General features: G+C 40.8%; 2 protein-coding genes across 2 annotated transcripts in view; both read left to right on the forward strand.

Moving 5' to 3' along the window:
• The window catches only part of TMEM30A (transmembrane protein 30A), a 38,571-nt gene extending 23,843 nt beyond the window's left edge, over window positions 1–14,728 (forward strand). The window contains exons 4-10 of the mRNA XM_003204401.4: window positions 5–183; window positions 4,732–4,848; window positions 5,528–5,635; window positions 6,648–6,735; window positions 7,158–7,301; window positions 8,703–8,909; window positions 10,949–14,728. Coding sequence (XP_003204449.3) covers window positions 5–183; window positions 4,732–4,848; window positions 5,528–5,635; window positions 6,648–6,735; window positions 7,158–7,301; window positions 8,703–8,909; window positions 10,949–11,142 — 1,037 coding nt within the window. The 3' untranslated portion in view covers window positions 11,143–14,728. The remainder of the gene's footprint in view (window positions 1–4; window positions 184–4,731; window positions 4,849–5,527; window positions 5,636–6,647; window positions 6,736–7,157; window positions 7,302–8,702; window positions 8,910–10,948) is intronic.
• A 2,537-nt stretch (window positions 14,729–17,265) lies between these two features.
• On the forward strand, window positions 17,266–19,621 carry LOC100548330 (cytochrome c oxidase subunit 7A2, mitochondrial). The gene is made up of 4 exons (XM_010707716.2): window positions 17,266–17,377; window positions 17,734–17,823; window positions 19,116–19,200; window positions 19,587–19,621. Exons 1-4 carry the CDS (start codon window positions 17,360–17,362, stop codon window positions 19,619–19,621), a joined length of 228 nt encoding a protein of 75 aa, XP_010706018.2. The 5' UTR covers window positions 17,266–17,359.
• Window positions 19,622–19,729: the final 108 nt, after the last annotated feature.

Here is a 19,729-nt window from a genome sequence, read left to right on the forward strand (position 1 = left end):
GGCGGCGGAGCGGTGAAGACCCGCAAGCCGGACAACACGGCGTTCAAGCAGCAGCGTCTGCCCGCCTGGCAACCCATCCTGACGGCGGGCACGGTGCTGCCGGCCTTCTTCATCATCGGCCTCATCTTCATCCCCATCGGTATCGGCATCTTCGTCACCTCCAACAACATCCGAGAGTACGAGGTGAGCGGGGACCGGGCCTCCCCTCAGCTCTGGGCATGGGGGGCCGGGCCGGGCCGGGCGGGGGAAGGAAGCAAGGAAGCGGAGGTGACAGCTGTGTCGGGAGGAGGTTGGGAAACAGAGTCCGTGGAACTAAAATTTCTGTCAAGGAAAGGCTGAAGTGGAAGTGGAAATAGGAGCTTGAAGCCTGTTGTGCCGTGTCTGGATGCTGCATTTGAGCTTCTTGCTGGAAGTGTGGGGGCATGCACATCTAGAAGTTGACACAGCTACTTCAGAGCATGCTGCTCTGTTCTCGACACACCGATTGTCGATGCCACCTTACAGCCTTTTCGAAGGTGATGCAAATGCCTGTTTCTAACACTTTTTATGATAGTTATGTTTAGAACAGCCGTTTATTTATTAAAGTAACATGCAGTCTTATGCTGATGTTATGAGAGATGTGTATTTATCCAATTATATTTACCATATCTTTTCATTCTGATTGGATCTGGATTGATCCTTAAGGATGAGAACTTCATCAAGTTCCTCTGAGTCCAGAACTGTAAATGACATTCAGGTTGGATGTTAGGAAGAACTTCTTCATAAGGATGGTCAGGCGCTGGAATGGGCTGGCAGAGTCACTGTCCTTAGAGGAGTTCAAAAAATGTTTAGATGCAGTACTGAGGATGTAGTTTAATGGGGAAATGTTGGTGGTTAGGTGGATGATTGGACTAGATGATCTTAGGGATCTTTTCCAACCTTAATGGTTCTGTGACTCCTTGTGGCTCTATCCCTGCTGTGTGTATATTCACTGGAGCTGGTTGCCCAGTGAGGTTGTGGATGCCCCATCCCTGGAGGCATTCAAGGCCAGGCTGGATGTGGCTCTGGGCAGCCTGGTCTGGTGGTTGGCAACCTTGCATACAACAGGGAGGTTGAAACTCGATGATCGCTGTAGTCCTTTTCAACCCAGGCCATTCTATGATTCTATGAGATTTTAAACACTGTGTCTGCTTAGCAGCTCACTTATGTACTGCTGTAAGCTCAAGCAGGAGCCACAAGGCATTTGTTCCCTTCTGATATGTACAGTTAGTGCGACTAACACTCCCCTACACAGACACACTGCATTTATGAAGCAGTGTTGGCCACTTATATTTGGAAATGAGATAGTAGGTGGTAATCTTCAGTCTAGTTTCAAGGTATTAAAAATAGGTAAAAATGTTCCTTGTTTTTGTATCAAGTGTGTTTATCATTTGTGTTGTCCACCTCCCCCTCGAGTTTGGTCAGATTTTATTTTTCCGGGGATAGGGTTTGTGAATTCTGTGAGTCTGATGTTGTGATCAAACAGTTCAGGTATGCAAGTAAAAGGAGGAAGCTTGTGTTCTGTTATTTGATTCTAATGCTTTTCTATGAAGTGTTTTAGTGCAAAAACTGTGGAGAGGGGGAGTATGCACAGCTACCAGCTGCACATCTACCTCAGGTCCTTGTTTGGTGCTCTGGCTTTTCTTAGTAACCTCCAGATGTTATTCCCAAAGAGCCACTGATATAACTCTGGGAGACAAGGCTTCTAAAAGCGAGTTGTGGTGACTAAGCTCATTTAAAAAGGTAACTGGGGGAGAAAGAAGCAGAGCTGCTTATTTACACCCACCTCAGACAGTAGCCTCCTCATGAGGTGTCTCTGTGTATAGCAGCCCGAAAGCTTGGTGTATTGTAACTGAATAGGGTGTATGATTGATGTCCCCAAATACATATTTGTGTACAGTTCATGTTATGCCTAGGCCTGTCCTGGAACTTGATGCTGCAGCTTCTGAGAACTGCACTGTTCTTATGCGGGTGCAAGCAGTGAGATGTGGCCTTTCCATTGATTTCCTTTAGAAGCTCTCTTGAATTTAAATGTGGAAGATGTCCAAAATCTTAAGTGTATGAGGATTATGGGTTATTTTTTGTATATGTGTGTGCTGGTTTTTCCTCTGTCCTTTCTCAGTTTCAAAGCTGTCCATCATGGGGAATTGTTCATTTGAGAGAAATACGAGGAAAAAGCTTCGGAAGTGTCTGTTTTCTGCCCTGTACTATTAAAGGCCAGTGTGGTCCTATTTTTATTTTTAGAATGGATAAGAACTGCTGACAGCACATTAAAATGTGATACAAATTGAGCAATGTCCAGGACACTCATTGAACAGGAAGCACATCCAGGTGCTGCGACTGCTACTTGTGAATTGCTTAACAGTAGTTAAAACCAGACCCAAAGGCACTTGCTAGGAATGAGGAACTGAGATGAGGTGCCTGATTATTGTGTGCATCTTCAGTGTTGTGTGTGGTTCTAGTGACCCCATCACCAAAATGCTGCAGAACTTAATGAAATCTGCGGAGATGGATATAGGAAAGAAAAACAACCAGACTGATTGGATGCCTTTTATACAAGTGGCCAGGGACAGTAATTGCTGGTCCAGAGCAGAGCTGAGGGGAGGCCTCATGGAGACTGCAGCTCCTCACAGGGAGCGAAGGGCAGCGCTGAGCTCTGCTCTGTGTGACAGTGACAGGGCCTGAGGGAACGGCATGGAGCTGTGCCAGGGGCAGCTGGGGGTTAGGGACAAGTGCTGCACCAGAGGGTGGGTTGGCATGGCAAGGGCTGCCCAGGGCAGTGTACACAGGCCTGAGCTGTCAGAGTTCATGGAGCATTTTGACACCACTCTCAGACACGGGGTTTGATTTTGTGTGCTGTGTGGAGCTGGGAGTTGGACTTGGTGATCCTTATGGGTCTCTCCAACTCAGGATATTCTATGATTCTTTAGTAGCATCCATTTGTAACAGCGTGTGAAGCCTACAAAGAGCGCAGGTGGTTTGGAGAATGCATATGCACAATAGCTTTGTTATTTCTGCACTACAAAAACAAGCAAGCTGAGAAGGACATCAACAAACTGCACAGCTGTTGGGCCAGGAGATAGCAGCTCCCTGTGGGTCTGTGGTCTCTGGTTGCTATTGCTCTCTGGAGCCCTGGTGCTGGGTCACGTGGATTTCTGCCTTGGCTCTGTGCATTAGTTCTTGTGATCTTGAAGGAGTGGTTTCATTATTTGTCAAGAGATGAAAACATACCTGTATTACTTTAGCTAAGCTGTCAGTGGAACATGTAACGTGTTCTTCATGTAAGTAAAATTTTTAGATCTTGCTGGTCCCTGTGCTGCAGCTGGACCAAGCATTGAAGGAGTGCTGAGGCAGAGCTACTTCTGCATAAACTCAGTATCTCGTTTAACAAGAGGCAAAAATAATGCAAGCCTTTCCTCCACCTCACAGCTCCTGAATCTGACTTGTTTCAGTTGACCTTGTCAGAGGAAGGTCTCATCTGTCAGAAGCCTGGCAGCAGAACACAGGCTAGTAAAGCGCCTTTGCTGAAGGAAGAGCTGCAGCTCTTAACAGATAGCAAAGAATCTATGGGGAGAGAGACCTTGAAGAAGATCCAGAGGGAAACAGGCTTCAATTGTTCCTTGAACCTTGAAACTGCTTGTTTTATTTAACCTTAATATGGATTTTAGGACAGATCATAAATCATTCTAATTCTCAGTAATGTTTGCCTACAGCCATAAATCAGAACAAACCATTTGCAGCAGTCTTTCATAAAACTGAGCAGGATTTGTAGTTCAGAGCACTTCGTTTTGATAACTTGTCATGTGTTGTGCTGATCTGAGTTCTAATTCTAAGTAGGAAGTGTCTTTTAAGTGTAGAAATACTAGTTCATAGACAGATGGAATCTTTGTCCTACGCATGGAGCTGACTTGCTGAATCCAAGACAGTTATTTCCTGCTGTTTGCATCCTGAAGCCATGCAGGAGAGAGCAACAAAATGCAGTCAAGTGACTTCTGTTGGCAGGGAGCCGTAGGATGAGTGCCCAAGTGCTCAGGATACACTGTGTGTTGTAAAGGTAGCCTGAATGTGCAGGTTTCAGGTAATTTTTCTTGTTCTTGTTGCTAGACTATTAAAGACAGATACTTGATAAGCTGCAATAACAGCAATCATCTTTCTTTTTCATCTGGCATTTTACTGTTCTTGGCATTAACGTCTTCATTTTCCTGTTTAAGGAGAGCTCTCAAACATTAAGTGGTCTTTGAAAAATCTTCCAGCTGATTCAGTGCCTAAACATAGGCAGCAACGAAAGTTTTCTTATGCAGGACTTCTTTCTTATTAAATGTCTAGGTAGGCTTTTAAAAACTAGACTTCTCTGGAAGGCGTGTAGCAGCTTAGATCTGCTTGTTATGTATGAAGTGTGTTTGGAAATGATGTGGTGCCTTGAGCATCTGCTCTGGGTGTTTTGGTGGGGTTTTTTTGTTTGTTTTTTTCCTCTTCTTCCCCAGCATTAATGGCCCACACTGGTGCCAGATCTGTTTGAGGCTGAAACATAATATGTAGTTAGAATCACAAAATAGTTTGGGTTAGAAGGGACCATGAGATCATCAAATAGCGCTTTTGGAACTGAGATGCAGTAAGGTTGCAAAATAAATGCCACACCAATTCTCTGGCTTATTAATCAATTTTCTTTGTTTTCCCAATGTAAATTAATGTGAATATTTTTTTCTGTTATAGATCGATTATACAGGAATAGAGCCTTCCAGTCCTTGCAACAAATGTTTAAATGTGTCCTGGGATAGCACACCGCCTTGTACTTGCACAATCAATTTCACATTGGAGCATTCATTTGAGGTATGTAACCTTGCATGCAAAGTGAAATGAGAACTGCTGACGTGGTTTATTTCGTAAGTGATAGAAAAGCTGCATTCCCACAGCCTTACTTTGTTTCTATCTTAAAGGATTGTTTCTAGTATTTCTATGAACTTGGATTTGATGGATGTGTATCTTCTCAGAAGCAGGGATGAGATGGTTTTTAATGCCTCTCTTTGTCTAGAATTGCACAGTATTAAATGAGATACCTTTTACACATCTGGATTTACTGTGTCCTAGTTGGATTTCATGTACTTGACATGTAGATGAGCTATTCCTGCACAACTTAAACTGAATTCAGCAGGAAGTGGCAACACCAGGTGCGTGCTTTTTTGCAAACTGGAGGGAAATCATAGAATGGCCTGGGTTGAAAAGGACCACAATGATCATCTGGTTTCAATCCCAAAAATAATAACAAGATGAGTATTGGGATAGTGATGAATATCATGCTGCTGGTTTATGGCACGTTGATATTGTTTGACTTCAGGTTGCCAGCTTTTGTTGGGATAGTATTGTGTGTACTTAATATGAAGAGAGTCGAGTCTTTGAGTGTTACTATAAAGGTAAACACAATTTAAGAGGTTGAAGTTTCAGCTTTCAGTTAACTAGCATCCTTGTGTGTTTTATTGATCTGTTGTGTGAATTAAAACCCCTCTTGTAGAGTAATGTATTCATGTATTATGGACTTTCCAACTTCTATCAAAACCACCGTCGCTATGTGAAATCTCGAGATGACAGCCAACTAAATGGAGACAACAGCTCATTACTTGTAGGTATTCAAGCTTTGATATTAATAGGCAATGAACAGTTGACTTGCATAAGTTATCACAGGGCAGAATATGAAGTTTAATAATAATGAAGCTGTAGAATTTTTGTATTCCAGAAAATGACAATAAGGAATTCATAGTTCTCATGAGAAAATGTAAAATGCTGTAATTTCATGGCAGTTGTTTGTTTGTTGGACAGCAATGCAGTACATCAAACACATCTCAAGACCGAATAGCTTTAAACTTTTTACTTTCAGATGATAGTACCTATATGTACACATTCATTTTCAGTATAAAATACTGTTACCTAACACTTGGTTTGGATATTGCAGCTAAATGCATTCGTTTCTATAGAATCAGGTTTGATACTGAACATCAGCATTACTGGAAAATGTCAGTACTCAGTATTCTGCTCAAAGCACTGCATAGAGTCAGATTGCTCCTCCTCCTAGTTTTGGCAAGGAGTGGAAATACATGTGGATTCTTGCTCCCGCAAAAAGAATTCCCTCTTTTTGCATGTAAATTGGACAAAAAGCAGAGTTTCAGGAAGTTACAGCTGATGACTGACACTGGATTTCAGGTCACTTGTTTTTGGCATGATGTTTGTGTGCTTGCAACCTTATTATTTTATGCTGGGCTTTGTTACTTACTGCAATCTGTTATCTCTAACTTGTGCGTACTGGGAGTTGGGGGGGGAGAGGGGTGGGACTTTATTAAAAGAATGCTGGAGTATTTCATGTTTCAGTTAGAACTTTTGTTTTCCTCTCTTAACAGTTTCCAATCAGTCTTAATTTTAGAATGACCATCATGGGATTTTTGATTTTATTCACGTTTTATCTAGATTATATTCCTGTTTGTAAAGAGAAAAATCATCATATTGATTAGCAGTGAATACTGAAATATTTGTAAATAAGCTCACTCATGAGAAGACTTTGTAGTAAATGTACGCTGTGAACACTGAAGTACTGAAGTATAGACCAGCACAGACTGATCTGCCTTTTTTCTTTCTATCAGAATCCAAGTAAGGAATGTGAGCCTTACCGGACAAATGAGGATAAACCCATTGCTCCCTGTGGGGCTATTGCCAATAGTATGTTTAATGGTATGGTAACACTTCTAAGTTTAGATTTAGACATTTTTGTGTCGTTGTGTATGCTTTGTGCTGTTGCTTTATTCTGGCTATTATTGTGGATTGTTTTGTTTTGAATTAACACACCTTAATTGTTTGGAATGTTCGGAATAAAATACCTTTTTTTTTTTTTTCAATAGCTATCAAAGTGAATTTAATCTGATAGCACACAAGGGATTGAAACATCTGTTGTGAGTGGCTGTTATGGCTATGGAATAGATGTAAAGATGCTATGTATGTATAATGCATTGCTGTGCAACGCGTGTGGATTCTCACAGAACAGTTTTTGATTGTGGCAGTTTTTGTTTTTCCTGGAGTTGTTTTACTGCCTATCAGGATCGTTCATCTACTAAAAGTCACTCTTACCTAGTTTTCCAATTTGATTTTCTCCATAGATACATTGGAATTATATCATGTTGAAAATGACACAAGGACTGCTATTACTTTGATTAAAAAAGGCATTGCGTGGTGGACAGATAAAAATGTAAAGTTCAGGAACCCTACAGGAGATGGAAATAATTTAACTGCACTCTTCCAAGGTAAGAAGTATATGAAATTTTAAGAACAAAAGATTTCAAACACATTGATTGCCATGGATTTTTACCTCAATGACAACATTGTAGTGAACATAATAATTAAAAATATTGTTCTATGTAGAAGTCCAAGCTAAAGGCTATTCTGTTTTCTGGAAAAGTTGTCTGTTAACAGTGGATGCTGCAAACTTAATGCAGAAGTATTTCTGTTTTTTCTCATTTTACTGTACTGTAGTCATTTAACATGTGAAAACAGGACCTGGGCTTATTTCCTGTTTAATCTTTCTGAAGTTTCATAAAAGCTCTTTCTGTCAGTTGCTTGGCATCAGATTAGTTTTGTTTTAGGTTTAGCCTAATGTATGTTTCTTGCTTAGTCACAGCCAAGTGACCTTACCAAAGTGACATTACCCTTGGAAAGGCAGATACCATACTCTAATACAGTGTAGAACTGTATTTCCAGTAAAATAGCAAAAGCACTACTGTGACATCGTCTAAAGTACTGTATATAATTTTATTTGCTCGTGGTCCAGAAAGTAGTAGAGCAGGAGAGCTATGATCATAATGGAGAGCTATCTCACAATGGTAGAGTAATATTTTGATAAAGCTTCCTATCTATATAAATGTATAGAGCAGGCAAACTTGTTTTAGCCATAGACCAGTGCTGTCGTGTGAACAAATGGATATACACTGCTGTTTAAACTGGAAACTCTGCAGGTGATAAAGGAATGGATAGATTGCTCAGAGAATCATAGAATGCCTTGGGTTGGAAGGGACCTCAAGGATTGTGAAGCTCCAGCCCTCCCATCACAGACAGGGCTACCAACCTCCCCATTTAATACTAGACCAGGCTGCTCAGGGCCCCATCCAGCCTGGACTTGAACACCTCTAGGGACAGGGCATCCACAACCTCTCTGGGCAGCCTGTTCCAGCACCTCACCACTCTCACAGTAAAGAACTTTCCCCTGACATCCAACCTACATCCTTCTTCCCTCAACTTAAAACCATTTCCCCTTGTTCTGCTATTATCTATCCTTTCAAGGAGTTGACTCCCCTATAAGAGTGGTTGCTAAGTCTCCCTGTTCAGATAACTTCAGAAGCTGCCTGAACACAGTCCTCAGCACAGTGCTCTGGGGTGTCTTTGCTTGGGCAGGGGTTGAGCCAACTGGTCCCAGAAGTCTCTTCCAGTCTCAGCTGTGTTATGAAAATAATAAGCTCCTGAACAGTAATCTTCTGAAAATCTAAAGAATCTAAACAGTAATCTTGCGGTAGCAGTGAGCCAACCTGGATCTTCATACTACTTAGGATTTAATGCATGTTTTTTATGATACTAGAATTAATTTTGACGATCCGGTGCTTCATTTAGTCCTGTGTTTGAAATGCTTTATTGTTGTTTTTGTTTAATCTTAGGTACAACAAAACCAGTAAATTGGCCCAAACCAGTGTATATGCTGGACTCTGAGCCTGACAACAATGGCTTTATCAATGAAGACTTTATTGTGTGGATGCGTACTGCTGCTCTGCCAACATTTCGTAAGCTGTATCGTCTCATTGAAAGGAAGAGTAACTTACAGCCTACCTTACAGGCTGGAAAATATTCTTTGGATATCACGTACAGTATCCTTTGAAAATGCCCTTAAAAACTCCTTAGAGCATTGGCTGGATTACATGGGTATACTTCTGAGGAAGTTTAAATCAAACAAGACTTTACAATTACTGTCTTCTACAAATAGTTTATAGAATTAACCTGTGTTCTGTTAAGATCATGAAATTCAGTTCCATCACTCCATGAAGAGAAATGACTGGCTTAGTTTGACTTCAGAATCACCACCTGAAGCGTGGAGTTGTCTGAACTAGTTAGAGTATCTTTTGGAGGGTATTTCTCTTTTAGAAGTGTAGGATTTTCTCCTGCCTGATCAGGAGGATAGAGGGAGGAAAACACAATGCTGTGGAGACAGCTGGATCTTCAGACACAATCAAATATAGGAATGATTTGTAAATTTGTAGTCTTATTGCAACCTTTTTTTCTTCACTTGGAGTTAGGCTTATCTTCTTTAATGTTTGTACCATTTTAATCATGATCTTAAACTATTGTGTAGTTCACATAGAACTACATTATGTATTTAACAAGGATGAAAATATTCTGTGGGTTTTTTTGTTGCTCTTTCTGTTTCTGAAGACAAAGCAGGGTGGAGGGGACAAAAAAAATACCACCTCACTCTTCTGAAGAGGCATTTGTGCGAAGACCTGTTAATCCTAGGGAAGATTTCAGTGTAAAATTTGCCCAATAAGCAAAATTCTGAAGGACACTAGGGTCTTCTCAGTATGCTTGAGTGCTTAGAGGGGTATGGTCAGTCTCATTCACCCGTAGTCTCGCACAGCTTGTTCACATATGTGGGTCCTTGCAGTCCCTGCTGACTGCTTTGAGGGATTGAGACTGAAGTCTCTGGATGGGAACATTTTCATGTGATAATTTTTGGGCATACACGAATGCAGACAGACTGTATTTTGTCTAACAGAAGATGCATAGCCATAGTTCAGGTGATGCTTTGCTTGAGCTGATAAGTCTTTTTGAAACCTGTTACATGGCCTAAGTCACAGGTTTTAGTTTTTTTACAGTCTGTAAAATGCCGTATGGCATACTGTATTTACACTCAGGCTGGTAGCACGGTCAAATGCAGTGTACATCTTTACTTTTCGGTGTATGTGCTGCTAATTCTTTGCTTTTCTGTGGAGTGCTTTGACACTGAAGGGGATTGAATACAAAAAATTTCTCAGGGGTGCAGAAATTTAATATTCATTCAGGAGTTGGGGCCTACTTTGCCTCTTTCTTTGGCTGTGTACTGTTGTCAGATCACTCTATTTGTAGACTTGCTGCACAGCAACCTTTTCTGCTGTGTAATTGCTCAAATCTGTGCATAAAGTTAAATTACTTCACAATGAGAGAGAAGTTTAATGTCTTGGATGCTGTAAAGAAACTGAGAGAAAAATACAGCAAAGGAAAGAATGGAAGACGTGGTAGCTTAGAAATTTGAGTATACGTTCTAAACCTGTACTCTTCAGGGCATAATGACAGAAGGTAGCCTAGGGCAGGCAGAATTTAGAGGTGAAAATAAGGCCAGAGCTGTGGATCAGGTGCACATCTGCCATTCCTTTTTGGGCAGACAAAAGATGAGGTAGTTATATAGGAGAGTAGAGGAGCAGGTTGTCATAGTTACTGAATTCTTAAAACTTGAAAGCTCCTGAAGATCATTTGAATAGCTACTGCAATATTTTTCTTCCTTTCAGAACAACAGGGAGCGTGTGTAAAATGAAGTCAACATAAAGTCACTAAGAAAAACTAAAATACAAATTTCAATTCTTGTATTTCCTTCGTTCTATTGAATGTGCTTTCAAAAACCCATGAAACTATCCTCTTCATAAGAGAAAATGCATAACGTCTGGGGCATTTTTCTTGGAGTAGTTGATGGTGCCCAGGTTTAGTCTTTGCTTAAAAGATTATCAAAATTTTCAGGGTTTACACTTTGAATATTCAAAGAAAGGTGTTTGTATTGGGAGCCTGAGTCAGATGATCCAGCATGTTAATGTGCCTGACTAAGCTAGGTTTGGAAATGTACTTGATGTTTCTTGTTTTCCTATACTCCTTGTTTTCTCAGATTATCCTGTGCACAGTTTTGATGGACGAAAAAGAATGATCCTAAGCACCATCTCATGGATGGGAGGCAAAAACCCCTTTCTGGGAATTGCGTACATCACTGTTGGGTCCATATGCTTCTTCTTAGGAGTTGTATTGCTGATCATCCATCACAAATATGGAAACAGAAACACTAGTGCAGACATTCCCAATTAATCTCACATTTTGAAAGCAACCATGCTGCATGTGCATCAAGGCCAGTCCAGAACGGACTCAGTTGTTGGAAGATAAATCTCTGCTAATGTCACTTCTGAGGCTGGGTATATAATTTTATCTAAAGACCTCCTTTCCCCTTGCTGTGGGTTAACTCTCAACATGACGGGTATACAATTAGCTGCATTGATTGTATCTCTGCATACATCAGAAACAATTTTTCTGATGTTTGCCTCTAGCTGGGCAGGCCACTTGATGCATGTAGCTCTGGTTCCCTTGATGCATCTGCTGCTTGTCGTGTGCTGTGTAATGTCAATATGATTCAGTACATACAGATTGTGGAGAAGACCGTTGTAAGATACCGTGTAAATTGTTAACTTAGCAGAACTTGAGTGTCAGTGCTGTTGAAAGGAAAAGGCAATCTTAAGTGTTTTTTCAATTTACCGTCTTGTGTGCATGGACTCCTACATTTCTGGCTGAGATTTTAATATATTTATATTAGCAGTTAAATGTTTTTTCCTGTGTCCTACCCACCTTTGTTATGTTAGATTATTTAAATGCAGTGCAAACTGCAACACCTGGAATTCCTTTTAATAGTTGCAACAGATCTGCCTGGCCAGTAAAACAGCATTCTATAAAGGCATCGGAAAGCCTATTTGTTAATTATTTGTATGAGTTCCTCTTAAATTTTGTTCTAAACTGGGAGATGTTTGTTGCAGGTAGAACCTGCAGTTTTGTCAGTTTCTTTGCTTTAAGTTATATCCAGCAGTAGTTTTCCTGGTGTGCTTGCTGGTTTTGCTTTTTGAAGAGTATCTCCAAGCAGTAAGCAAGATGAACCTAAAATGTCTGTTCTAGTCAGAAACTTGAGCAAATTCCTTTCACTAAAAGAGTTTATTGAAACATATGTATTCTGCTGAGCAGGCTTTGTTGTAAAGGAAATCTCATGTTCTCTTTCCTTATTTGGAGTAGATACCACAATAAATTCTTTCAGTGTTGAGATACTGGACTGTAGAAAAGGAAGATTTGAGATGACAGTAATCTCTTTGTTATTCCAGTGCAGGTTAAGTTTGCAGTGAAACCTAATTGAAATATTGCAGTTAGAAGACTGTGAATTTTAATATATTAAACTACAGAAGGGTTCACTTCCAGGATAATTTGAAGCTAGCTAATAAAATACTATTTGATTTTTTTTTTTTTTTAGATGATGCACAGAAATTGTAATGTATATGGTGGAGATCACTTTACATGCAACTAGCTTCATAAGTACTGAGTGTATTAAAAAGACCTAATAAATTCTGCAAACCATTTATTAAGAGATTTTACTTTGTTTTTGAACATGCATTTATTTTCATCTGGGTGAAAAGGCATTAAGATTGAATGCATTTTAAGCAAGTTGTATTTCTCAGTTACAAAAAATCAATGTAACATCGATAGCCACCTTTATACAACACTGTATTAATTTAGCACATAAATGCAAAACTATTTTTACTCAATTACTTGTGTAATCTTTTTCAGCTAGCAGTTTAAGTGTACAGGCCTGCATACACTGCAGAATGAAGCAGTGTTTCCATGGTGCTGGCTTTCTGTATAAGCATATAATTTGCTTACATAGTACTTTGTGGCAACACGGAGCTTTTAAATACTCAAGTCTACTAGATTTTTTTGCAGTGTTGTATCTCTTGCTGGAACTATAGTATAAGGATATATAACTGTATATTGGAAGGTTGAAAAGTTGCACAAAATTTTAAACTGGCATTCCTCTGTAGAATAGTTTAGTCAAAACAAAGTAAACAAGTAAGGAGATGTTTCCCATTTACTGCTTATTAAAATATTTTGATTTTTAAACTGTTTGTCATTTGAAAGGTAAATGTTTTGCTTTATTCATGACCCCTTTTCTGAGTAGGGAATGCTGTTTTTTGGGGCTATGTTCAAAATGGAAAACAATATTTTTCTATCTCTACCTTGAAATGTTCTTCAGTGCTTTTTCCTTTTCCTCTTGACCACAGCTGTCACTGCTGTTTGGATCTTCTTAATGAAGTGCACCAGGATAAGAATTGCTGTCTGTTTGGTTCTTGCTACACATCAAGTGTTTTTCTGAAAGCCTATAGCACTAAATACTTGTCAGACAATATGAACACTTTTCCTGAGGAGCTCAAGATATTAGGTGAAACTTAGAATCTCTTGTTTTACTCTTCTACGTTTGCCTTGGGGGCATGCAGTTAACTACTGAGATTCTTGGATTTTGTATTTCCTGGAAGCTGCCAATGTGTCACGTGTTCAAAGAGAAGCCACAGTCTCCCTGTCTGACACTTGTTAGGGCAGTGTCACTGTCCCAGTGCTCAGTGCCATGTGTTGGACCTGACCACTTGTGACCTGGTTCTTCAGTGGCATCCATCCTGCACAACTGCTAGACTTCAGAACTAGAGAGCAATGCCTCTCCTTTCCAAGTACCAGCCAGGCACTTTCTAAATCCCACCCTGTTGAGGCAGTGCCCAAAGCATGAGATTATAGGCTTCCTGGAAGTGGGTGATGTTAGGAGAGCCTGCTTGTGAATGAGTCTTTCTTGGAGAAATTAATGTGGGAATCTAGGATGTGTCTTTGTCTTACGCAGGAGCTTTTCAAACAAAATCCTTTGCGTGTGCCCATCTTCCTTCCAGTCTTGTTAAGATCTACATAGCTGTAGCAAAGCAGAGGGCCCCTTTCTTTAAATTGCTTTGGGCAATTTGGAGAGCTGTTGGTTGTGATTAGCTGAGTCAGAGGAAAGAGTTATCAACTTAAAGCTTGAATGTGAGGAATCCTTTGTAGCCTTTGCCTCTCAAGGTCACAATGGTACTGAAAATGCATTCTCAGCAGCCCGGTTTTGCTTTAATTATGAATGTTACACTTTGAAGAACACAAGCCTTGTCTTTTTATAGAAATCTCCTTAGGAGGAGAGGCTGTGACAATCTAATGTCAGGTAACATCTGCTTGAGTCTGCCAAGCAGCACAAGGAAAGATCAGGTGTTTGCCCTGGACTCACTGCAAGTGTTAATGACTGCACCTTTCTCAAATGCTCTTCCTGCACTGGGGCAACATCAGTGTTACTCATTTGTAGACACACATATCAGAAATTCAGCTGAAGTGTCTGGTTGGAAAAATGTGACTAAACCTAACACAGAATGTGCACTGAATTAATTTAAAAATAATGTAGAATATACTGATTGGAAGGCAGCTGGTTGAGGACAAGTCATGACCTTAGAGTACTTTCTACATGCTGAAAATTATTCTATTTTTTTTTCTGTCTGCAGAAAAATGTTCCTATGACACACAGAGTTTGTGATCTTGCCTGAAAATCTGATTTTACCTTGGTCCTACATAAGACTGGTATCTTTCGTATTTTTTTTTATAGACGTTCTGTATTTGTTACCGTAGGTTGTTCTCTGCAAATGAACTAACTTTAAGAGTTGAAAAGGAAGAGGGCAACATTGCAAAAGCCTTCAGCAATGTCCCAACAATAATAACAACAAATACTTCTCAAGGTATATCAAGTCCCCATAAGGGACTGTATTGACCTAGTTACAATGAGTTAATAAATAAATAAATAAAATGACATTTGAGTACCTGTGTCTGTGTTGAACAGCCTGCCAAAAGAAAAATCTTGCTTGGTGGTGGGAGGAAGTGAATGGTCATGCTACTTTTATTCTAGCTCTCTTTTTAGCGATGTGGTCAACTTATGGACTCCTAAGATAGAAGGCCCGGTTTCATTTCTTCCTCAGATTGGCAGAAGTACTTTCATGTAACAATACCATGCATTGTATCTCACAGAATACGCTCTAATTAGCATAGTACCTCTTATGCCTTAAATGGGTGGCTATTGACAGTTTTGATTTAGACTGACTGTGATCATAAGCCTAGTAAGAACTCATGTCTTTATATGACCTGAGTCACAAATAAGAAACTCCCTTCTTCTGCTCAACCAGCACTTGAATTATAGTAATAATGTCTGTTGCTTGAGTTTATCCCGATTTCTGCTGTTTGAAATAACTGTTCTCATTTTATGTTGGAAATAAATAAGCAGAAATAAAAGAAGCAAACCACAAAGAAGCAAACTTAATACTAGAGTTACATGCAAGCTAACCGATGGTGCTTGGATGTCACAAAATAAAATGGTGAGATATTTTAAGTAATGTTAGAGGGCCAGGAAGATGATTTATGATCTCATTAATTCTGTCGGGAAAATATGAAAGGCTGAGACGTGATATTCTTGGAAGAAATGAAAATATGATTGTTTCTAGGCGTACATCCAGAGTTAAGTAGTTAAATGAGTATTTGCTTCACAGCAGATGCTTATAAACATTGGAACAAATCCTTGTTCAGCTTTGTAGGGGGAATGATCAAAGAAAGATATGAAACTTCTAATGTGAGCCACTGTATGAAGCTTCTGTTTTGGGGAAAAGTTCCAGCTTCTTACTGCAATCAGATGGAGATTCTGTTTAGCTGGAAGTGATGTTATTCAGAGCCATGTCTAATCTTGACTGCTCTCTCTTCAAGCTGCTGACTGATGCTGAAAGCAAACTGTGTGGCAGCATCCCAGAAGGCAGCTGCCTGTCTATCTATGCAGTGCTTACAGCAGTATTCTTCCCAAAGAAGATGTGAAGTTGAAGTAAGAACGAGGGACCTACTGCATGGCAGTCCATAAAAATCCCAAGCCCTGAAGCAGTGCTTATGCTGTGTAATACTAAGTTATTTTAATGCAATTTTAGTGTATTCTACAACTGAGAATAACTTAGAGAATGATTCTAGTTTTGTGTTTTCTCTCATTGTAAACAATGTGGCTTTCAACTGTGCACATCAATTAGTTTATATGCAAGAAAAAATTACGCAGCAGGCAAGCAAACCTCTAGGAGAAGCTTATATATTGTCTTGTCCACCTATCCCACTGCCCCTTTCCACTTTGACAGGTAGGCCAAAAGTGAACTCAGATGTTTGTGTATCTTTTTAAACGCTGCTAAAAAAAGATCAAACTACTAATCAATATAGATGAACAGCCCTGTTCAGGCAGGCTTAAACAAAACAGGTTAACAATGAGTTCTGATGACCAAATTCATTATTCTTCAATGCAATTTATATTAAAATTAATCTGCTAGGGAAAATGTGTCTGACTTTGCTTCTAGCGAAATGCCTTTGCCCTGTGGCTGCAAAATGTCATTTCTCTTCCTTTACCTCAAGCTGTTTCTTCATAAAACAGTGAATGTAGAAGGCAGCCTTTCTGCTTGTGCCAAGTAACCCTCCTGTAGCTTTGATCACACCAAGCTTTAAGTATGAACTTCAGGCAATAGCTCTGAATCTCATATTCTGACTTACAGGAAATAGTTCACATAGCAGAAATGAAGCAACATTTATTTCTCCGCAGATGATGATCCTTTTATTAATATTTGTTAAGTAATGCATCTGAATTCTTCCTTTGTTGCAATGCATCATTTTTCTTTAAGGCTGTGCTTTATAAATGATATTTTCAATATTGCAGTCAGTCAAGGCTATGGCTAAATACCTTTCCATTTTTGCATTTCTTGATAGCACCTTTCTGAGGCAGCTCATGGGATGGGGAAGTGCTGTGCTTCAGGAAATAGTTTATTATTTCTGTACTGGGCCAAACACTGATTTTCTGTCTTTGACACAGATTATTCATCCTCAGCTCTGGAACCAGCACAAGCACTTTAAAATGACAGGATTTGAGAGCCCTGCGGCGAGCTGGAAAGTGGTGTTTTCGCAGTGCTGTACTTCAGCATCAGGCAGAGAAAGGATATGAAGCACGCATGGGCAGGATCTGCATTGCAGAAACCAGAGGCTTACGGAACACTTTCCTAAAGGGTGAAAAGATTTTTCCTTCAGATTAAAATGGGTTTGTGTTCCATACAGTTCTGGTATTCCTTCACCATCTGCAATTACATACTGTGAAATTCTTAACTGACTTCTGAATTCTGCTTGCATGTACTCAGTATCCTTGCTATTGACGAAGCTCGAGGCCGGGGACAGCTCCGTGACTACCCTTTGTACCCTCTGCGTCACAGCCCAGTCAGGGCTGCCGCCCTTATCCCCGCCCCCTTGGGACTGACCCTCACAACCCCGGCGCTGGCGGCCGCCATTTTCTCGCCGCCGGCAGCTGCGGGGCGGTGCTTCGTGTCGCTTCCGTTTCCGCTGCCCTTGCTGCCGGCAGGAGGTGAAGGGACCAAGAGACGCGATGTGGCGGAACCTGCTGGTGAGGGGCCCGGTCCCACGGGCCGGCCTGAGAAGCACCAAGGGCAGCGGGACCTGTGGGGGGGCCGCCCTGCTTTGTGTGGAGCCGAGCTGAGAGCCGGGCGCTGGGGCTGTGGGCGGGGGGCCCTGAGCACCTGTGCGTTCTGCCTGCAGACAGGCCCTGGGTTAGGGCACGGTACGACGTCTGCAGGCCGTGCGGGGGGGCTCCCGTGATGGCTTAGGTGAAGCCGATGGCTCTTCCTTCTTCACTCCCTCCTCCTCTTCCATCTTAATTTTAAAAAGAATGGCTTCTGTACCACTGTGAGTATAACTAAAATATTTCACTGTTCCTAAAATACTGTTTTTCCTTTATTTTAGAGTATTCGCCAGGTTTCCCGGAGGACCATAAGCACTGCTTCGCGCAGGCCGCTGGAGAACAGAGTTCCTGAGAAGCAGAAGCTCTTCCAGGTATCGAGAGAACACTGATGATGATATGATAACAAGGTTTTAGCAGATTTAGAGTTGGAAGGGACCTCTAAAGGCCATCTAGTCCAACATTGCCCTGCAGTGAACAGGGGCACCACAGCTACCTCAGGTCGTCCAGGGTCTGATCCAGCCTTGCCTTGAAAGTCTCCAGGAACGGGGCATCAGTCACATCACTAGGCAACCTGTACCAGTGCCTCACCACCCTCACTGTAAAAGAGTTTTTTTAATGTCTAACCTAAATCTACCCTCTTTAAGATCAAGACCATTTCCCCTTGTGCTGTCACCACAGGCCCTGCTTGAAGAGTCTGTCCCCTTCTTTCCTGTAGCTTCCCTTTAGATATTGAAAGGAGATAATGAATATATCTCTTCTGATTGCTATGCCACCTAGTGAGGAGTAGTGGTTCTGCAGTTGCCAAAGCAGTGGGTACTTAAGAGTATGCTCCCAGCTATGTGCCTTAATTTGGAGCAGTAACTTCTTACTGAGGGTAGGTGAGACTGGGCTTAGCAATCTGAAAGGGGCAAAGTAGTAATAGTTTAACCATGCAGTAGTTTTTGTGTCTTATTGCTTTCCTTTCTGCTGAAAGTGAAGATCAGTCTTGCTGGAACACTGCATGAGGAGCACAGTGCTCACTGAATGCTATGGGAAGCGGGATATTGGTAAGGAGGGTGGTCAGAGATGCTGTTTCTGCTGACAGATGATCAATCTCTACATATTATATTGTTGTCCAATACTGTTTCTTCCTTCAATTCCTCTCTTGTGTGAAGCAGGTTAAGCTGGGCAGGACTGCCTCTCAGCAGCTAGGGGCAGGTTTGAACTCCAAAGCAGCATAAACATGCCAGCAAGCATAAAGATCCTGTGGATCCAGTGTTCAGGGAGCGTCACTTCAGGTGGAGCAGAACAGTCTCCTGTTTAAGAACAAGTAATGGTAGAGAGAGGCTGCTTCTATTCCCTGTTGTAGAGTTTGAATGTGTTGGAGACATACGGGAAGTTTCTAGGAATGGTAATCACTTCCTGTAGGTCTGAGGGAGCTGGGAAATGGTGCCAGCAGTGTTCAAGTGTTACCAGTTGCTGTTTTAGAAATAAAAATGCATGCTGTTACTACACTTTGATAGTAGAGCAAAAACTTGAAACACCAAGCTCAAAGCACAGAGTCTTCTGGAAGTACTGAAGATAGTTTGGGGAAAGAAATCTTCCAAGTAGTTCCAGTTATGTGAACCTAATGTTACAGGAACTGCATTTAAATAATTTATTTTTGTCTCTTTGTTTCCATTAGGAGGATAATGGCCTCCCTGTGTATCTTAAAGGTGGGATCATGGATGGTCTGTTGTACAGATTCACCATGGGTTTGACAGTTTTTGGTAAGGCTCATATAAAACATTTGCGCTTTAGTACACTTTCCAACCTGCTAAGATTAAAAAACTTTTTTGGTACAGCCTCCAGCATGACTGACACAGTACTATGTACTAGATACTCCTTTAGAATCCATGTAAAGATGTTAGACAAAGCTAAAATAACTCATAAAGCTTATTTTGAAAGGGAATAAAATGTAGTAACACACGCGCATCCTAGTTTTCTTCTTGGCTTGACTCTTTTTAATGCTAGGTGATACCGGTGTTACTGAGGTTTCACATGGTGTAAAAATTAGCATACTATATCCAAAATTTATGGTATTGCCTATATTTAGCCTCTTTGCTATTTGTTTATATGGTTCTGTAATACCCTCTACTTAACTGTGTTGTTCCAGAGGATTTTCTGTTCAGTTACCATAACAATGAGTAACCAGTACTTTATTGTCATCTGCAAGTTCTGCAAACCTCCCTCTCCCACTTTTTTTCTTGACGTTTTTGCTTTTAGGTTTTTTATGCAGACCGTGGAGAGCTTCTTTTT

This window comes from Meleagris gallopavo, chromosome 2 (assembly GCF_000146605.3).
Source record: "Meleagris gallopavo isolate NT-WF06-2002-E0010 breed Aviagen turkey brand Nicholas breeding stock chromosome 2, Turkey_5.1, whole genome shotgun sequence".
Taxonomy (NCBI): Eukaryota; Metazoa; Chordata; class Aves; order Galliformes; family Phasianidae; genus Meleagris; species Meleagris gallopavo.